The sequence below is a fragment of the Anopheles coluzzii genome, chromosome 3 (assembly GCF_943734685.1).
Source record: "Anopheles coluzzii chromosome 3, AcolN3, whole genome shotgun sequence".
NCBI lineage: Eukaryota > Metazoa > Arthropoda > Insecta > Diptera > Culicidae > Anopheles > Anopheles coluzzii.
In genome coordinates this window covers 13,696,538-13,717,261 of record NC_064671.1, presented here as the reverse complement: position 1 = coordinate 13,717,261, position 20,724 = coordinate 13,696,538, and the positions used below count along the sequence as shown (strand labels likewise).

The 20,724-nt window shown below is 42.9% G+C and overlaps 1 protein-coding gene across 1 annotated transcript; it reads right to left on the bottom strand.

The window, feature by feature from the left end:
• Window positions 1-849: 849 nt before the first annotated feature.
• Window positions 850-18,769, bottom strand: LOC120957300 (uncharacterized). The gene is made up of 3 exons (XM_040379425.2): window positions 18,239-18,769; window positions 7,080-7,280; window positions 850-2,270 (listed from the first exon to the last, which is right to left on the bottom strand). Exons 1-3 carry the CDS (start codon window positions 18,303-18,305, stop codon window positions 2,059-2,061), a joined length of 480 nt encoding a protein of 159 aa, XP_040235359.1. The 5' UTR covers window positions 18,306-18,769; the 3' UTR covers window positions 850-2,058.
• Window positions 18,770-20,724: the final 1,955 nt, after the last annotated feature.

The window sequence follows — 20,724 nt, the reverse complement described above, 5'->3', positions numbered from 1 at the left end:
ATCTGACCACGCTAGCAATATGTGCATTCTTTCTCGCGCAAAGTGCGATCGATCTTCTTGTGTCGTTGTGTGTGACAAATTCTGCCGACCCAAAACGAATGTTTTTTTTTTCGTTCAGTCTATGACACCGACAGTTATCTTGCATCTCTTTCAGAGCACATTTCAGTTAGTTCTGTATGCGTGCGGAAGACCTACCCGTTCACTTTTTCGCGTGCGGCGATCAACCGCACACTATAATGAACTGAGTGTGCGGCATAGGTCTCGCACAATTGTCCCATGCCTATGCGGAACGATACGTGAAAAAGTTGACGATAGCGGGATCTGCGGTTGTGTATGAAGATTTACGAGATATCGATGATATTGATATCGGCCAATCGATCTGCAAAATACCTAGAATTGGACTGATCTAATCACGTGAGCAGAATTCAAAACAGTGTAAAAGATTACAAGTAGGCGATGACGATCTAGAGACACTACAACAGTTTTACTATTGAATTTATCTTGGAACCGTCTAAAGTAGTCTAATACATCCTTGTCGGGACTTGTACAGCCCATCGACAGCTTAAATCCAACCCGATCGAACACATTAGGTTCTCGGATAACAACTGGTACCATCATGTACATCCCAAACTCATGTCCATCCAGAAAGTCGATCACCACAGAGCTCTTTGGATGGATTATCGCACAATATTGCAGATATCGATTCTATCACTCGATCACTGGAAAATATCACTTGATTCTTGTTAGACTGAAATACAAACAACATATTAAACTTATTTATTAGTGCAAAATCGTTATTACATTACCAAACTGTTTGAAATCCAAAAAGAAGCATTAAGATCCAAACAATTTGTTCTGTGTAGCTTTATTCATTATCCCTTTTCGGTCTACATATTATGTACACGTTTGACGGAAGTGATGCATGGTAATATGATGTGTGGATTTTGTGCATATATGTGTGTATGATAACATCTGATAAAAAATTGGTTTCTCTTTAATTTTCAATTCCAATTTGATATTTGCTCCTGTGTGTTTGAAGGTTGGTTGTTGTGAAATTTTGAAGCGAATTTTGGAAAGCAAATGTATTACAGTATCGCCTACAGCTTGGCAAATATTAACAAACATTCTTGAGACAATGAAGGCTTCCTCTAATCGTGATTTAACATCTTTAAAGCTAAGCAAAATTACACCACTTGTGATGTGAAACGACAGATGTATAATAATTAAGGGCAAATGTTCGGTGTGGTCTAGTGATGAAGCAGCTATTTACCAAATTGATATGTTCCGGTACCTGTTGTGTCTATCCTGTCTAGCATCATCATCTTTGTGGTTTTGTACATCATTAACTTCCTCGTAACGCTCTTATTACTGCACTGTCCTTACTTTAATCAACACAATTGTGATTGTGTTTTGTTACTTGTTACTTTCTTTTAAATTTAACGGTTTTTGTGGTTCTTCATATGCTTACATATTTGTAACACTGTACCATACAAATTAGCTTCTTTCTTTCTCATGTTTTACCGATTTATATTTTGCATGTAGCTTTTTTTGTTCAATAGTTTAGTATTACTGTGAGGTGTTTTGTGTGTGTGTGTTTTTTTTTACTGGTGACAAAAATACTTTAACACTTATCGGACGCTTAAAGCGCCTCCCGAATTCGTAAGGCATAAGGCATAACACCCCCGTCACAGAGGCGAGGGACAGAGAGACAGGGAGAGAGAGAGAAAGACCGTTGCGAATGAGATTCTTTTTATGTTGCTGTTGGTGGAGATGGTGCAGGACGCACCGAACCTGTGTCACGATGCCACTCAAAAGCTGCTAAATTGGACGAAATCAGCTTCCTAGCTTCTTGCTGATAACTAACATTCCGAGGGAATGGGGTATAGTATTCTAAGCTTTGTGTGTGTAGGACGATAAGGTAACTAACTCTCTGCCACTGCTTCACTGCCTCCCTCTCTCTCTTTCTCCCTCTCTCTGCCAGCACCATTTCGGTGGGGTGGAGGGGTAGGGATGGATGGAAAAGAACGACGACGACGACGATCCCGTCCCGTTCCGTGATTACCAGGCGAGCAGCTTCGCCACGAACGCACTGATCAGGATCATCAGGGCGGCCGGTCCGTACTGGGCGGCCCCGTTACATCCATCGGTGATGCAGGTCTCGCAGAACTCGGTCTTGATGTAGGAGGGCGTCTGGGCGTTCAGGCACGAGTTGGGTGGCGTGTTGACGTCCTCGTAAGCGCAGGAGCGCGACACCACGACACGATCGTTAACTGCAATGATAGAAGCAAGAACACACAAACAATTACACATGGATAAGGGGTTTTTGGGGGTAAGATAAGCTGTTAGGGCTAATCATTCATTGCGTTACGCTCGGTTAAACTGCGCTACACTGGCTTGGGAACGCAAACTCTCGCATCAAGGTTAAGGGGAACGAATGTGTATTCCAATGCAAATGCACGACGAGCAAAACGCATCTTTGATCTTGAAGGTCGGGTTGAGCGTGATGTAGTGAAAAAACCGTCGTTTGAAGATCAGCAGTACACATGTGTTTGTGTGTGATTGCATGTGCACCACGATTTAATATGCTACGGTTAATTGCACGCCGCTCAATGTCACTGGTGAAGGTTGTTGCGTTTTTGAGTGGCCACTGTATCTACCGTTACTGCTGCTTACTGAATTTGTATTTCAACTAGTGCGGCTTGGAATGTTTTTGCCTAAGGGTACATAAATAAATTCAAAACGAAAATAACACTCGTGATAATTATTGGAAATATTTGTACAAAATTATCGTTTGTTGTATGCTTCAAGGGCCTGGGATGTTTGATCTTGAGGGTATTAGGCCAACATGGTTCAGCTATTTCTACCAGAATAAACAACAATAATATTTTAGTTGAATGTCATCTAGATCTTAGTTCAATTCCCAATAGGACTTAACATTTTATGTTTTCGATACGTATAAATTACAACCAAAAGTACAGGCAAATCAAAAAGAAAGAGCTAGTCATTTTTAAATTAACATAATTTGAACTACAACTGGAAAGCAATCGAAAAATATCACTAAAAAGAGCCTGAGTGCATCTAAACCAACATTTTAGCTACACAGCTGCTTGCTTGCATAATGACTAAATTATGATTATTTTATTTACTAAACAAAAATGTATTGAGTTCCTTAAAAGAATGCGGTACGTTGAATTCTATTAAAATTCGTTATCATTTTCATAGCCGATATTCCACAATTATTTTGTGTGAAACTGTTTGCTGTATGCAATTAAAAAGTTCTTCTTTTATAAGAATTATGGATTACTTCAGAATATAGCAATGCGAGAATTTAATAAAATAAAGTCATTAAAAATCATTAACACGATGTAATATAATGCAATGTACAGTAAATTATTTAAGTTGAAATTTCATACAACATGCTTTACAGGAATTACAAAAAATATAAAAAAAAAATAAAATGAAAAACAAACAAGCAAAACAAAAATTATTTGAGAATCGGCAGGAAACATAGAACGCTAGCTACAAAGGGCAAAAGTACATTATTCTATATAACATTTCCAAATCGGTTAAGAAGTCTAAGCATAGATGTGTATCAAGCAAATACATCCAGCGCTATAGATAGGTGCGTCAGCCAAGTTACGGTATCGCACCTGGCACAAAAGCCACCAGAGAAACCCCGCTTGGATTCAATTATTATGCGTCGAGCATACATTACAGGAGCTTCCTTATCAAAAACCCGTTGTGCACTGTGCGGGCGTTGAATTGCATTCAATTATTGTTTATGGTTAGACGACACTAGACGACAAGAACGGCCCGATAAGTCGCACTTCCGGCCACAAGAAACCACAAACGCACATGCCTACCCATCGCCATATGCTGGTCTAAGAATTGTCTATTTCCCATTTCTCACGGTGATAGGCAATAGATTAACCACAGTGGAGCTATAGAAGGGTAATAAGTAAATTGAAAGTAAGCAAACATAATGAACTTTTTCCAGTACCACAGAACAAACTTATCAAAAATTCATAAAACGCAAGAAACGATCATAAAAACGATCACTCATCACGTAGACGTGTGCCCGCGTCTGGCGTTGTCAATCATCGCCTTCTGGTTGCCATGGTCATAAAGTAGCCGTAAAGATGTCCAAAAACACTGATGCACCGTTCGGTACATCTGTCGTCACCGTACCCGTTCAAAACATGCTTCCAGTAGTTTCCGGCATTTATTTATGTGATTGAAAAGATGTTACTTCTATTTCCATAATTAAACGCAAAAAATGGTGTGTTTTACGCTGCGCGATAATCGCGCATCGTTATGCGAAATGAGTGACTGGGCCGACAGTAGCAACGGTAAGGGGCCAGCACAGCCACAACAGCCTACTGTTAGGTATGCCATGGTTGCTTGCATTGTTATTGAATTCACCTGTAACAAAACAGATGTAACCGGGGCAGGCGATGCTTCATACAGCGCGATGTTAGCATTGCCAACAGCCCTACAGGCTGCGGTTCATTACGCAACTGGCTGGAGTAGCTGTAAGCAAGGGGTGGGAATCTAACAACAGTGCGATCGCAATGCCTTGGAGATGTTGTTTTGTTTCTACCGTATCTTCGTCGACCTTGAATTGTTCTCCCGCGATCAACTGGAAGATGCAAACGCATTGAGAAGAGTGACTCAGACTCCTTTGCAACAGAGCAAGGCTCGCAAGCTATAGACGCCACGTGCCCGAGATTTGATCAACCAGCAATTGTACACCACCTCAACACCGCACCCCACAGAAGGGACAAATTGATATTAATTTCTTTCACACTTTTAGATCAGCTACTGCACCGATATGCATATTAGAGAGCTGGGGCAAGTAAGCGACAAGTGAGTTACTGTACGAGCTTCGTCAGCTTGTTTAGTGCTAAGTTGGGTGCACGATTATTGAACGAGTGGAAGCCATGCGGACGATTGTCTCTATATTTTGCAGTGGCAAGTTAATTATACCACACGCAAGCCAAGTGCTGTGTGGCAATAGAGCACGAACCCCAGCTAGGGTGTGTTCAATTGATGCACAAAAGTGCATACTCATACGGCTAAACGCGGTAAAATACGGCTTACAAAAGTAATCAAATCATTACTTCTATCGATGGCATGTCCCATTTTATGTTGTGATAACGATTTTTTAGTATCACAGAACACTTTCAATAATTGCCCAACAGATTTTACGTTCACATCTAATCTGGAACGACTGACCTAATCTGATTCTGACCGAATATTGATTTGACTGTTTTATGGACATTTAAATAATTCATTACTCGAGTATCTTGTCCACGTGCTCACACGATGTAGACTAGTTTTTGCTTGAAATTTGCCAGCGCTTTTTTAGTTTAATTTCTGTTAAATGACATCAAACTTGGCCACATAGAATAAAGCTGATCAGCTGAGATCAAGAGAATTGAAGGCCAAGATAACCAATTGATTGAACAACTGTACCGTTGGAGAAATTCGCATAGTCCAACATGCCACACATGTGGTGATTCTTCTTCTATTTGGAGTAACGTCCCACGCGGACATGCCGGCCTATAAAGACTTTCGTGACTTAATTCATTATCACGCAGCCGGAGTAAAATCCTTCCTACGAGAGGACGGGTCCAATCTAGGCTTGTACCCATGACGGGCATGTTATTGAGTCGTTCGAGTTGACGACTGTACCACGGGACCGTCCTGTGGTGAACATGTGGTGATTATCCATGCCAAATTGGTTTGAAATGAGCGATCTTACATCATCTTTTGAAGACGTTCGTCTTACTTGCAATTTATCAATCCCTGGCTTTTTTGTGCAATAAGCTAGACTGTGATTTGACAAAATTACCAAAAATAATATTCCTGATTCCGAAAAAAAACAATGATATTCCCTTAGGATTATCACTTACAGGACAGGAATTTACTGTAACATTCTCAGTTATAAAAGCTGCTACATTCAAGTCAATACCCAAGCGGGTTCATTCCAAGTATTAAGGAAATAAGGAAGATAACACCATTCAAAAAAACGAATGATAAACTGGTCTCAATTTAAACGTGTTAATACACGTATTCTTTGAAACCAGTTTTTTGAGCAAATTATACCGATTAGAGACATCAATTGTGAAATGCAAAACAAATTCCCTTTTTGGTCGAATATTAAAACCCAATTAAAAATATACAAAATTGTTATCTTCAGTTAAAATCAGATAAATTAACTAATTTAGTGACTAAAACCTTCATGCAAATTATGCGAAAATTGGACTAAAAATCTCGAAATTCGACAAAAGCTAATATTCGAGATACGCGCTATTGCCTCCGATCCGTATTAATATCGTATGTCCGGGAATGCCTGCACTAGCTTTACGTTTATGCAAGTAGTATCTATCAAGAATATATAAATACTCAAGTTAGTGTTGCTATCCGTATGTAATGTACGCACAAAAAAGAGCCATAAACGCAAACCTACCATTCACATTAACATAAAATTTTGCTCAAATGGTTTCAGTTCTTTTAAAATAATGCTACACACTCAAACGAACACATTTGATGCGTTTACATGCTTTCGTGATCCTCCGCCAAAATCCTAACACCCATGCCCGTGTGCTGGGTTCTTTCGCGCACGCATCTGGGCGGCTCTCTTCGTGTTAAAGCATCATTTTAGCACCCCACGACAACTCTATCGGCACGTACTACCAAGCAAAGCTAATTAAATTAACTTGTAAATCTTTTCAACGGGCACACCCTCCGGCACCCAAACCCCCCTCCCCCTCTATCCTGCCGCCCGGGAAAGAGTAGAAATATGGACACACGCGAGATAGTACACCTCCTTCGTGCGCGTGGATGCACCTTGCGATTAGTGATCCTTCGCCCCGGGCCAGCGATTGCGACTAGAAACGAGATAGCGATAGAAAGAGACAGAGAGACAGAGAGGGGGAGGTTCGTGTTTCCGGTACCACCCATCCGTTCCACCATTAGCTAATTGATTCTGCCCCATGTCCCTATCCGACCCAATAAAACACGAACGGGCGGCCCCCCCGGCTAGGTCGTCCCCGGTCGTCTTCGGCAGTACTTACTGATTTGCTTCATTTTCTTGCAGACCGGCCGGGTTTGCTGGTTCGCCTGGTTGAATTGGTAGTTGACCTGGGGCGGATAGCTGCAGTCGACGTAGCTCCAGCGTCTCTGCTGCTCGGTAATGATGTCCTGGGTGAACGGATCGTCACAGAAGGCGGCCGTTGAGGCGTCCGACGAGCATCGCCAGCATTTCAGCGCACTCACTGGAATGGTAATAAGCAAAGGGAAATGAATGAACGGAATTTGGGGTGGTAGAGGCTATGGTTTAATTGTTTAATCACATCCGAAAAGCCGGCCGGATGTTTGCCATTCACAACAAGTTAACCGACGACAGCAGTTCGACGTCCTTTTGTTCGTAGGAATATCTGAAAAGGAAGCGACTGTCGTCGAAATGTTGGCTGATTTATTTATACCGCTGCCAGCCGCCAACCTTCTCGAAGCAAACCGTTGCTCCTATGCTTTTCTACTTGACCCCAAAACGAGAGAAAGAGAGAGAAAGAGAGAGAAAGAGAGAGAGAGAGAGAGAGGCACACATAGCTAGAAAGTGCAATGATTTAGTTTTACTTGCTGACACATTGTCCGTGTCGAAGGTACGGATTTAGATCGAGGTTTACGAGGTGACGCAATGTCGCCCCCCGCTCGGGAACGTGGGGAGAAGGATCGCCAAGCAAAAATAAAACGGTCACTACCAAAGCGTATGTGTGTGTGTGTTTTTTTACCCCCTCATTTCACTCCCACCATCAAATCCCTAATATCAATCATATCCATTGCTTCACACCCAGCAGGGGAATAGGTTGGTCACCTGGGGAGCTTCTTGTACTGCTGTGTGAAGATGTTTTAAACGCACGAAGCAAACTAGAACTTAAATTGTTTATTTACTTCCAGCTTAGTATAAACAACGCACCGGGCGGCGATGCGATTGAATGTGAGGAAAATTCACTAACACCGGTGCGGCGTGGGGTGATGGTGGCGCAGCCGGACTGATGCGCGTTATATCATCCTGCCGCGGAGGGCAATTAGTCCATCATCGCGCTGGTGTAATAATCGTTAGGGTAGAGGAGCGCATGTTGCTTCGCACGCCGTGATTCGGTGATTCCAGGGGTGCTTTAAGTTAGTTTTAAAAAGGGGTAATCTGATGATTTGTTAGTGCTAGGTTTTTGACAAACTTTTTAATGCAGATGTCGCTAAACATGCTAATTATGATGCTGTTCATTGGTGAGGGTAGTATTCCATTTCTTATCGATTTTATCGAGTTTTTTTAATAGTATTGAAAGGCTTGTTAAGATGTAATTAGATGGCTCTAAGGCAAGAGATGGCAAAATGGAAACAAACACGTGTACACGCGAATTACTCGCCATCTCCATTGGTGACCAAGGCTACTAACTCCGAAGGGCAAGCATCGATCATACATCGATACAAAGTGTAATCTTGTGCATTGCGCATAACATTAAATGTTAAATTGACTGTCCTCTTGCATTGCAATCATTTCAGCGATTCAACTGTGCATTTATTTATCTAAATGCCTTTAATTAGTTGCTCTTAGTAATACGATTCATATGACTTAATAAGGTTGCATGGTGTAGTAGCAACAGACTTAGTATAAGGACGTGTACAACATTCAAGAGTGGACGTTCAAAATTTTGGTATTTCAAAGCCAACATAGTGAATTCTGGATGAAATTCAGTCACTGTATTGCTTATTAAGCCAGGAAAGCTTAAATTGTTCATCAAAATATACAATAAATACAAAAAACTTTCGACAAAGTCTACCAAAAGGCCGATAAAGTTAACTGTTACATAAATTTCAAAGGAAATGTTGTGAGTCTTACAATGTTCGCAGTTTTCGACTCTAAAATTAAAAATTCACATGTGCCACGCTTTTAATGTTCTTATCAAACATGACACATGATCCTCATGAGTAGATATCATATTAACTTGTTGAAAACCTTAAAGAAGATCTTATTTGATTTAAAGACGGGTGCAACAGAGAGATTAACGAATCTCTTATACAACCATGAACAACATTCTAGTTTAGAGCAATAATCGTTTCAGGTCTATGCCTGCCTAAGCGTCTAACGATCGCTAACTCTAAGTGGTTGAGAGTAACTACAAGTTGAATATGTCGTATAGCGTGTATGAGGATTTAAGTTCTTTCAAGATTTGAAGCCACAAATGACCTTGCTCGTCACTGCTCGTAATCAATAACCTCCAATTCTAATGTTTTTGTGCAGAAATCTAAATGTTGAAGCCAACATGTAGGAAAATATCAGGTTCTTTTATACCAAACAAGACAACAAACCTCAGTCATGTCGGAACTGAAAATCTAACAAGTGGCACACTTTAGCACACAGGAGATACATTCCCATTCATGTATGCCGCACCGATAGAGCAACGCAAATGAAGGTTATAATTTGCCAGAAAATGATAGGAATAATTTATCATTTCTAGTAAACGTAGATAGCATAAAAATCACCCATTTGCAGTACATTACGGGAAGTAGTTCATATATTATGCATATCTCCTGCACAAAACAAGGAATAGGCCTCCAAGGACAGGAACACGATTTCCGGGAAAATGTTTTTGAATTGGTGAGTACAAAGAGTTCAGTGAACTTGTTCAATCATTAATTCCAAGTACGCGTACAAACCCGGACCCGGGTAGGAAGGACACGTTTGGGATTATTGAGATGGTGACGGATTATCGTTAATTTCGAAAGTTGTCAGTTATTTGGATAGGTTTCCCCGACGCAAAATCGTACTTCCGGGGTTGAGAGTTTTCCCGGAAAACATGATTTACCCCCCTGTGGTATGTGTGTGTGTTCACTACCCGTTCACTACCCTAGTTTATTCATATCACTAATTCACCTAATGAAAGCAAAGCGTATTATCACAGTCCACCAAACGACGACGACGACAAGCGGTCAGTCAATCGTGCTACATTCCATTCACTTGCCAAGCTGTCAGAATCCAGATGGACATTACAAAAACCACACCGGGAAAGGGGACGAAGCACATTAATCAAATCTTCAACCCTCTTGTCCCATAACACATCCCGCGGTACGTAACTTTGACGGACAAATGATAGGTGATTTCGAGTGTTCGAGTGAAGTCAGCCCGATTCACGTACCCCATTCGAGTACCTTCTCCCCCATAGAGGAGTACGGGGAGGTGTAAATGCATTCTAAATCACTCACTGGGCTATCGCCAGGCAGGCGTGGGATCGGGAGTATCGAGCAGCTCTGGAAACTGTTTCACACACGGAGGTTCAAAACATCAAAACTTTTGCAGCTTTGCAGAGCAGCAACAGGCAGAGCAAGTGCGCAATATAAAGCCGATAGATCATCGCGTCCATACACACACACGATCGGACGTTACATCACATTGCGTCACCTTCAAACGCGACAGGGAGGGTTGCTACATTCTCACCCTTCTTCTGTTCCACTCCGCTCTCAGCTAATACGAGTGGAAAAGTTTTCCCGGAGAATAAATCAACGCTAAATCGCAGTCATTATAACCCACAATCGTGAGTGTATGTGTTCTGTGCAATAAAATTGCACCGAGTTGAGGTGCATTACAGCTAGCGAATGACGAGTCAAAAGTAACGAGTTTTAAGCGTGGACGGAAAATTGATTTGAAATTTCTGTAAACGGTTTTTTTACATGGCACGGTTTTACGATGTTACCTTAACTAGCAGAACTGACATTGAGCAGGGGTTTATGATTTATGTTTCTGGGTAGGTCAGTTACTAAATACTGAAGCTGCATTTTACTACTTAATACATACTAGAACCGTTTAGGAGGAGTTATAAAAATGCACATGAGTCAACACACTCAAAAGCAAGGAGGAGCGCGACCATTTCTGAGTCAAGCCTGATACCTTCCAATTAGTAGCGTCACACATTCCCAAGGCACAACCTCGGCGTTGCGTGCGGTGGTGGTGTGTCGCTATAGAACAGAGAGAGCTAATCAAAGGTCTCGTCAATAAAAATGCTTCCGTATGCAGTGATGATCGTTTCCAGCTTATCGGTAGCAGATCTTATACGAAACCCTGTGCTGGGCGCGTCACCTACCAGCTACCCGCAGCAGTTACCAATATCGTCACGTTGTCACTAATTGTTTTCAACACTTCAACAGCGCTGCCGGGTGAAATAGGAGGAAAAAATGTGACACCACGCGGAGAGCATTTCAAGCAGTCCGGCGGTGTGTACCGTGACTCACGTCATTGGTAAGCGCGTCTTAGCGCATCGCAAACACGCACATCACCGATACGCCGATATTGATGGAATGCGCAACCCGGCTAGAAGACCCGCGCGTTCGTTCTACGCTCTTCTACCCGGGGAAAGATCCAGAGAGTTTTGTATTACCTTTACACTCCCGGGGTGTTGTACACACCACGCCACACCCTTCTTTTTTGCTGCTTTGTGATGATGAAATTATGATATAATATGTTCGGTTGCTCGTGAAGTATTGATGATCGAATCGACTTCAACCTTCCTCGAACATCACCACCAACCCCGAACAGAGCTAAGGATGGATCACTTGATCGTGCGTTTATTTGCTCATGCCGTGCTGTCTACGTGTGCGTGTTTGTTTCTATAGCAACGACAAAGCAACTCGGCGCGTCCTAAACGCAGCCTCGACTCGAGGCAGGATCGACACAAATGTTCACACAACAGCACCGCCGAATGATGATTTGTTTCGAATTTGCTAAAACAGATGTTGGTTGGCCGTGTGGTGGGTGCTAAAAATATGTTGTGATTTTAAAAATAAAAATTCCCACCCATCAAAAACACCAAACCAAGCAGACACGCACTCGCACGCAAAAAAAAGAACGGAAAGATACTAACGGAAAGAGCTGTACGTTGTATGCTTTCACTTAAGCCGTGCAGCAACTACAATTCTTGTTCGATGATGCAAAAAGATGCTAGTGTTTAGGAGAATATCGTTAAAAAACACTGCAACACCACTAGAGCGTAGGTCAATGAGGGGAAAACATCGAGAAAAAGCCATCTTTATACCCAGGATGGTTTCCATCCACTGATCGTTTGACGTAATGGCTGACAGTTCTTTGCAAAAACGCACCAATCCCTTCGGAAAACATTGAAGACAACCTGCTCGTTGGTCCTCATTTTGAGATGGTTAGGCGTTGGATAAACACAACCGTCACTTACAAAGACGTATACCAACAAGATCATTAGAAGATCGCGCTGTATCTATTTTAACCGTACAGCCATTTTCCTTACATGATCTAGTAGCTGTGAACCTGCCCGCAAATGGACACTCACAATAAAGAATGCATTTTAATGGGCATTTAGAACCTTAACTTAACTCGTTCGCACATCTCCAGACATCCGAATGGGACATCCGAAACGAAAACAAAGCATGACAAATGGCGCCATCGACATTAGCCACCATCCACACAAATGCTTGTGCACCAAATAGGCCCACCGATCAAACAAATCACCAAACCCCAATAACCTCCAACACCGTAATGCTTTCACCGAGCTCGTGTGGTGTACGAGCGATGATGTAAGCATGTAGGCGCGCGTATTGTACACACAAACATGGGAAGCATAAAAACATATAACACCAAAGATCCGAAAAGATTATCCGCCCGTACCGACCTTACACCATATCCGCGCCCCGAGGTGTGTGACGGATGCAGCCGTTGGTTGTCAGTACGCAGCCAAGAATCAACTTTGAGCGCGTGTTCCTGTTCAAATCGTGTTCCTGTTCAAAAAGTCTGGAATGGCGCGTGTTAGCGCAATGGAAGGGAAGTGGCATGTTTTACGAGGACGAAATGGAAGACGAAAGCAGCAGTAAGCAAAATGCCACCCTGCCCGCGCCAAATTTCGTTTACTTTTTAACGGCTTTTCCGTTCCGTGTGCGGCGGCACACGCTGTGAACCACGTGCCGAACGAACGAATTAGGCGTCGGAAGGGGAAGGAGGAGGAAATTAACTCTCCCCCTTAACAGCAGAAATGGAAAACCGTTTAGGGACCGAGGAACGCCGAGTCGCCGCTGGGACAGCTTCTAAGGTGTGGCTAATCGTCGCTTGCAGTTAAAACGCGTTTAGCCACACGCGATAGAGAGCCGAGGTGGAGGCGCATAGCAGAATAACAAAACAAAAAATGGTCGTCTTTATTACCGCTGACCTAGATTTCATCACGGAGCTGTTTTGTACCTTTGGTGTACCAGCTTTGATGCCCTCTGTCACTATCTCTCCAAGACATGGCCGAAGGCAAATGGAATCAATAATCATTTAGAACGTCGTACAACATCATCATGCGCGCCATGGTTAGCGGTCGCTCTGATCACTTTTCACGGCCTGACACCAGATAATTAAAACCTATAAAACCATCACTTGCACTACCTTCTTCTTCTTCTTCTAAGCGAAAACGTGTGCGCCACCAACAACGCGTCCCCATTGATAGGAGTTTGGCCGGGGTGTAGTAACACGTGTGCGTCGTCGTCCACTGTCGCGCGCGCGCGCGTTCTACATTCTTTTGTTCGAGGCGCTCCAATGCCAGCAAACAAGCGATCAGCTTCATCTGTTTGCCGGACCCACCTGTCGCATACGTCGCATCACCGATCGGCTCCGAATGGTTGATTTATTCCATGCACCCGATCAGCGGGGCTAGCTGGCCGCATTCCTAGCCAACGGCAGCAACGGCAGCAACAGCGGCAACTGGTGCGTATAATGGAATCTCAATCGATGCGACTCCAAGAGCCAATCCGTCGCCTATCGTCTCGCGGGGCGACAACAAGTGAGCGATGAGCTCATACACGCATTATTTGCGCGTTTGAAAGTCGCGTTCGCGAGTGACGGGAACGGTGGTAAAAGGGATGGAGAAGTGGATTGGCTTCTACATATCTTCATCAGCGTGTTGTTGGCCAAACATTTCACACTCCTTTACCACGGGACCGTACAATGGTAAGTGCCATCGAAAAAACACCCATCTCCAAGCACAAAGTAACACAAAGCCGGCTTTAAAAGCCACACAAAAACAACAAACGTCTTCAAGGTTGTACTTCTAATTTACCCCCTCCCAGCTGGTGGCTGGGTGACAATTTGGACAATGATCATCAAATAAACAATGGACTAACCAGCCACCGGCCCATTCACTTGCCCAGGTAGCGCGGAGTAATAAATTGCCAAGCGAAAAACAAAAAATCAAGCAACGCAATCACGTTCGCCCAATCATTTTACGAAACTACCGGATATTAAATGTTTTTATTTTTGTGTTTTTGTAAACAATTTACAAGGGGTAAACCAAACTACACTTAAACACCTTTTGGTAGCAATTGTTTCTTCCCAAAAGCGTTAACCATTATCATCGCCTTCCGAGTGTGTCCGGGCTCGTCGCGATCGTGCAGAGACTCACCACGGTGACAGCGTCACAAGCACATTGGGGTCACACAAACACAGGTGACATCATGCGGAGGGTGGTCTAGCGATCATCAACTCTCTCGGCCAAGGGCTTACCCCCTTCGGGGGTGTGTGGATTGTCTACTGTCCGGCCTTCGGTGGAAGGTTAGAAAAGGATTGTGTAACACACTCCAGTGCGCGTTATCAGCAAAACGAGAAGCGCGCACATGCGATTAAACCATGCACAAAGAAGACAAGGCTTTTCCTTTGGATCGGTCAGGTCATGCGGAGAGCCATTAATTTTGGTGTGATTTGCTACCACAAAGGACCTTTGTGGAAATGATCCATTAGGCAGTTAGATTTCTTTGGAGTTGTTTTTTTGGTTTTTGCGTCAGAGGGTTTCAAACAATTACCACAAGTAAAGATAGTCTTTGATGGATGGCCATATTAATACTTATTGTTGCAATAGCATCAGTTGGAAAATGTTGTAGATAGTTTGTTGTCTTCTAAATAGAAGTTTTGTTTGCCCTATCCAGAATTAAGGCATATTCGCTTTCTTGCATCCCAAGGGACCATAGTTTGTCGGTCACAAAAGAGTGAAGAATTGAAATTCAACTAAATGTGTCAAATGACAGTTAGTAATAATGCAACTCATTTAAACCTTTTCATCATTTAGTGTTGTATTATCATTATTTCTAAACCACTTTTAGCCTTTCAATGGCAAAACGTCATAACCATGATGAAGAGTTTTATAGGTCTTTACGTAAGGCTTTGAGTTACACGACCTTAAGTGGACGACGACGTTAGCCTTTCTTGTGCCAACCAGTCGAAGAGCCAACGAGATAGTGGGTTAGGACACTCGTGCGCCCACATTGCCGCCTACTACGCTTAGCAAATGGCATCAGTTAAAGGCGCAGGAGATTAGTTACAAGACGATAGGGGAAGATAAGCGAAGTTAAAGTTAAACATATACGGTTTTAAAACAGGACACCCAAATATGGGTGTAACGATCCTCGGTAAATTCAGTGATTGTTTTTGTTAAAACTACAATTGTAGATATTGTAAAATTATTTTGTAGCCCAAGTATGAAGCCTTTTTCATAAATGAAATGAAATGTACAAAATTCCAAAAAATCCTTGTAGTAATCAGCCTAACAATGGAAGTGAAATAAAATAAATTATAAATTCTAATTAGAATATTTAAACGCACTTAAGGCTACTTTAAAAAAAAAACTCTAATGAATCTTATACAATCCACCTTATAAACCCACGTCCACAACCCATGTAAAAGTATTCTATAATTGCTTTGCTTATTGGATGAAATGAAGCTAACAATTACCACCCCTCCTTCGCACAATATAACAACCATCATCATCTTACGCCCTAGAAAATTCGTATCGGTGTACACTACCATTCTACTAACGCCCAGTTGGAATTGCTTCCAGACGCGCCCAACAAGTTGACACTGAATCGAAACAACACTCTCACACACGCACACCTCCTTCTCGATTGGTTCATATTGGTTCTCCCTGTCACCAGCCCAAGACTGCCCCCGTTAAGCTGCTCCGGCAAGCTGACTGACACAAGGTGGAGGACCATTTATCCTACCACCAGACCAGTTCACCACACTTACATACCACACCGCACGGGCAAGTGAAATTGTTCCAGCGCAACACACACACACACTGCCGCGATCGCGATCGCGAGCTCTTTAATTGCATCACCTATCTAGCCAAACACAATTAATGCGACCGTGTGCAGCAGGGCACAGGCTGGTACACACCACAACCGTCCGCTTAGTCATACCGTCGTCGTCCGCCACCAACTGCTGCTCCCAGCATGTAGCTATAACGAGGTGAAGCAACGACACGATTTGAATATTAAGCTCGGACAGCCGTTCTAGCTCTCTAGTGCTGGAATTCACCATGGCCTGTGTGCTGAAGCGGGGGTTATGATCCAGCAAACAGCGTCAGGGAAGTTGATCGCATGGTCAGGGGCACCAAGAACCCAACCCCAAACCAAACAAGAATTCAATCATTCACGACACAAATGATGCTGGACGGGACGTTGATCTTTTGATCTTGAATTTTAGCTAATTGAATTCATAAATACCTCTCTCTCTTTCTCTCTGTACTGTCATTCTTTCTCTGTATTACTCTTTCCCCTAGCATTCCCTTGCCCGGGTCTGTGCGTTTCTGTTTGTCAATGTAAGCGATGTGAGCCAACCGATTCTCGATTCCCGCGATCAAGCATAAGCGTGGAGCTCCGATCCTCCTCGAGATGTTCGGAGTGCCACTTGTGTTTTGTTTGTTGTCATGTGTTTTGGGATTCCTTCAATAGCTCTCTTCAACCACCCCCCCAACCCACACACTCGAATCTCTGAGCACAATCTGAGGGAGAATATTGCTCTGGAATGTGTTTTTGTTTTGTTCGCGTTTAAAGAGGCGCGCGCAGCGCAACTCCCAGAGCGTATGATAGATTAAATTTATCGTTAATTAATGTCGCACTCGCGTGACATATAATCCCTCTCAGGGCGCAGGGTGCGCCTGCTGCTTGTCGATCTGTATTTGTTGGCCCTTTTCCCTTTACGAATAGGGAGACGCAGCGCGACCTTTGTGTCTTCCGGGAAAGCAACGCAGTTGCCGTTGCTTGCGAAGAAAATAGAGCAACTCGAGGGGTGAGTTGTACGGAGTGATGCGTTTTTAATTGAACCAGCAAACCACGAAGAGATGCTGCAATGGACGATGCTTCCCTCATGTTCTAGCCAAATGGTCGAAAAAAACAGTAGTAGCAGTCGGTACCGATTTTCAATGAAAACCCCCGATTGCGTACGCGTCGATTTCCTTAAACCGGGACTGCTTCAAAACTGCGCAATGAATCATTCCGTAATCGACATTTCGCTCCATTCAACATCCGAAAGTGTTCTCAATTTCAAAACACACACACCCGAAGAGAAGCGTGTCTATTAGTTAGTGCAGCTCCCAAACGCAGTAGGCGGGAGGAGGTTGGTGTGTACGCCGCACAGTAAACACACTTTAAAGTAGTCCTAATAGGCTATGACATGTAAATGCTGCTGAAGATGGAAGAAGTCCGTGCTTGAAACCAATTGGCCAATATTTAAAGACAACTAGAGCTGTGTGTGAGTGTGTGTGTGTGTGTTTGTTTTGCTTTTGGAAGGGTTACTTTGGAAGCGAAATGGAGCAAAGTGTGTACACGAGGGCCGTTAGTCATTCTTTTGCCCGAAACACTCTTATTGTTGAAACCTCTCAACACAAGGGCTTGATTGTGCGAGCTAATGTTTGTTTTCCGTTCCGGTGATGATGGTGTATGAAGTTTTGTAAAGTCACCAAAAAAAAAACGGTGTCTAATTTCATTCCAAAGCTTGAAGGACCTTTCATGGACGTTGCATCCTTCTTCTTTTTTTGTATCGAAAGAAGGTGGTAGAGACCTCCCGCGCCTCACTGCACACACGTTTGATGATGCATGGCCGTCGCCACACTTGTGCTGCAAACATCTAGCGCATTCCACACTCCTCCGTCAAATCGGCACACAGGCACACATTTCTTGCTCATGGCTCTGCATCAATCAAAGATACATCAATAATTCAAACCATTTTTTTCCTTCTAATCATATCGAGCACCGTGAGTCCGTGAGCATTTCCTTCCTTTCGATTGCGCCACATTATGTCTTCTCTGTGGTTCGCTCATGATACATCTAATCTTGCTTTTTCCCCCCACTGTGGACCCCACGAACGATCATCACAGTTTCACACGCATCGCAAAACGCAACCGCTTACCTGCTTCGAAGCTAACCGCCAGCAGGAAAGATGAAACCATCAGCACTGACACAAATTTGTTGGCCATGTTGTTGCTGTTGCTGGTTTAGTTGAATTTCGGGGTCACACCACACCGGGGTTGGTTGGCTCTCTGCCGCAGATGCTTTTCACTTTCTGTCACTCGGATGATCGGTACAAACAGGCCTGTTTGTAAACCTGTTTTTGGTCTGGGGGTTCACTGCACCAAAAATTGCAACCAAAATCACAGCTCTATCTCACTTGCTTGGAGCGATCTTTGTGAAGGGATTGTGAAGTCTTCGGGCAGGAGCACACAGCACACAAGACGCTCTAAAAAACCACAAAGCTACCACCGCACACTAACACTGCCAATTCCCAAAGGCACCAAAACAACACAGAATCGAAGGCACTACTGGGTGTGTGAGCTGTGTCAAGCTAGAGACTGTTAGCAAATCGCAGCAAACCAGGTTGCCAAGAGCAAAACACAGTACCGTTCAGGCGTGCGTCTGTTGTAAGACTAAACGGGCGAATCTAAGCAAACGCGCGCGCTTGACGGGGCGCACACCACACGCACACGCAACGCACGAGAGGCAGCTTCGCGCGGCAGCAACACCCGAACAGCAGCCGAACGGGCCTCGAAGCTTTCGCGTGGAGTAGGATTGAAGGGAGAACAAATCCTACACACACAAATACAATGTTTGTGGTTTTGAAGGAGGGTGGGGGGTGGTGGGTTACACACACCTCACCCTCGTGTAGGGGATGCAAATGGGGGGTGGCGCACAGCAAGGGGTGGCGCGCGTTGTTATGACGCGCGAGTTTTCTTATGGGGCGCAATGCACACGAACACACATAAACACGGGAAAAACGCGCGCGCAAGTGTTAACAACGGGCGGCCAGTGGCGAGCGTCCCTAGTAACGTGGACGCTCTTAGGCCCGTGGCCAATCACTCAATACGCACGACCGGTTCGACACCGTATTTTTAGCGACAGTATATAGGAAGGTGTACACAGAGTTTTGATTGAAAAAAAGTACTACCAATGTGTTTACTATTTGTTTGTTCGGTCCGGACGCGGGACAGAAAATGCGGTGCACATTTGCGGTAGTTTTTCCTTGCAAGTAAGACTCGTTTGATCTTTCTGGGTTGTAGAAATAAGCAACTTTTTCGGGCAAAACCTCTGTATAAGTTACATATTGTGCAGAAAGGGCAAAATATTAACTGATTATTGTCCCTTGCGAATTAACTGACGTGCTACCTACGTCACGTGTTCTACGTGTTTTATTTTTTATTTTATTTTTTATTTTATTAATTGCTCGGCCACGTTGGGTTTAATGCAATAGTGCTTACTGACTATAGTATACAATTATTCACGAAGGAGTTGGAAGGAGTTTATGGTACGGAAAAGTTATCTGTTATCTGTGTTGTATGTTTTTGATCATTTTTAATTACTAATTTACTTTTAATAATACTTTTAATTGTTTTATAATAAATTGGAAATTAACTGAAATTAATGAGCACATTAAATTAAATTACTATTGCGTGTCATTGTAACGCTTTATTGCGATTAGACAACCAATATCCATACCAATATCCATCTAGCGAACAAAAATATTTACAATAAAATATTCTTTATTCATACTCATTCATTTCAATTTAGATAATGTTTCAAAAGATATCAGGTCCCGATGTATGCAAATCAAATTCTATTTTTTAACCAACTCGTACACTACGTGATTTTGTACTTGTTTGAAGCTAAAACAAGCTTTTAAATTATAAAAGCTAAAAGTTATTTTCGTGTGAAAATAGTGCAAAAATAATTCGATAAAAACAATAAAATTTAAAGCAAAAATCATCTTGTTTGCCTTTAGTATTTCAAATTACAATTGTTCGTCTTTTTACATACTTTCTTAAGCAGAAAGTAGGATAACAAACCATGGCTTGGAGAGAGGAAAGTGAAGAAACACCGTTTCCGGGTCAATTTTTAACACGAACAACAATATTCAACGCTTGCGAGATGTTTTTCGACAGTTTTCATATATGTGTGTCAGCTTTGTGGTTGAAAAACATCTCGAGACTGTTCAATAATACTGTTCGCATTGAAAATTGTCCCGAAAACTAGCGTAAGAGCTTCAGCAATTTTAGACGATTGCAATCAACAGGCAGGAAAAATACCTAATGCAACCCAACTATGAAATTGTAGCACAATTTTAGCAATGACGATTAAAATTGATACGACTATTAGAGAATGTTTCGAAGAAATTGTGTTTACCATTAAAAATTTCGATGCATCTCTCGAGCAACATTTCAGTGAATATTACACAATTCCCATTGCCGTTCAAACGCTATCACGATTATAGGGCAAGGCGAAGGGTTTACCGATAAATAAACACATTAAATCTCAATCCCCAAAAGCGCAGGAAAATGATTTTGCGCCGCCGTTTGGTGAATTGACACGAAGCACGTATTAATGAAGTCTCAACATTCGCTTGCC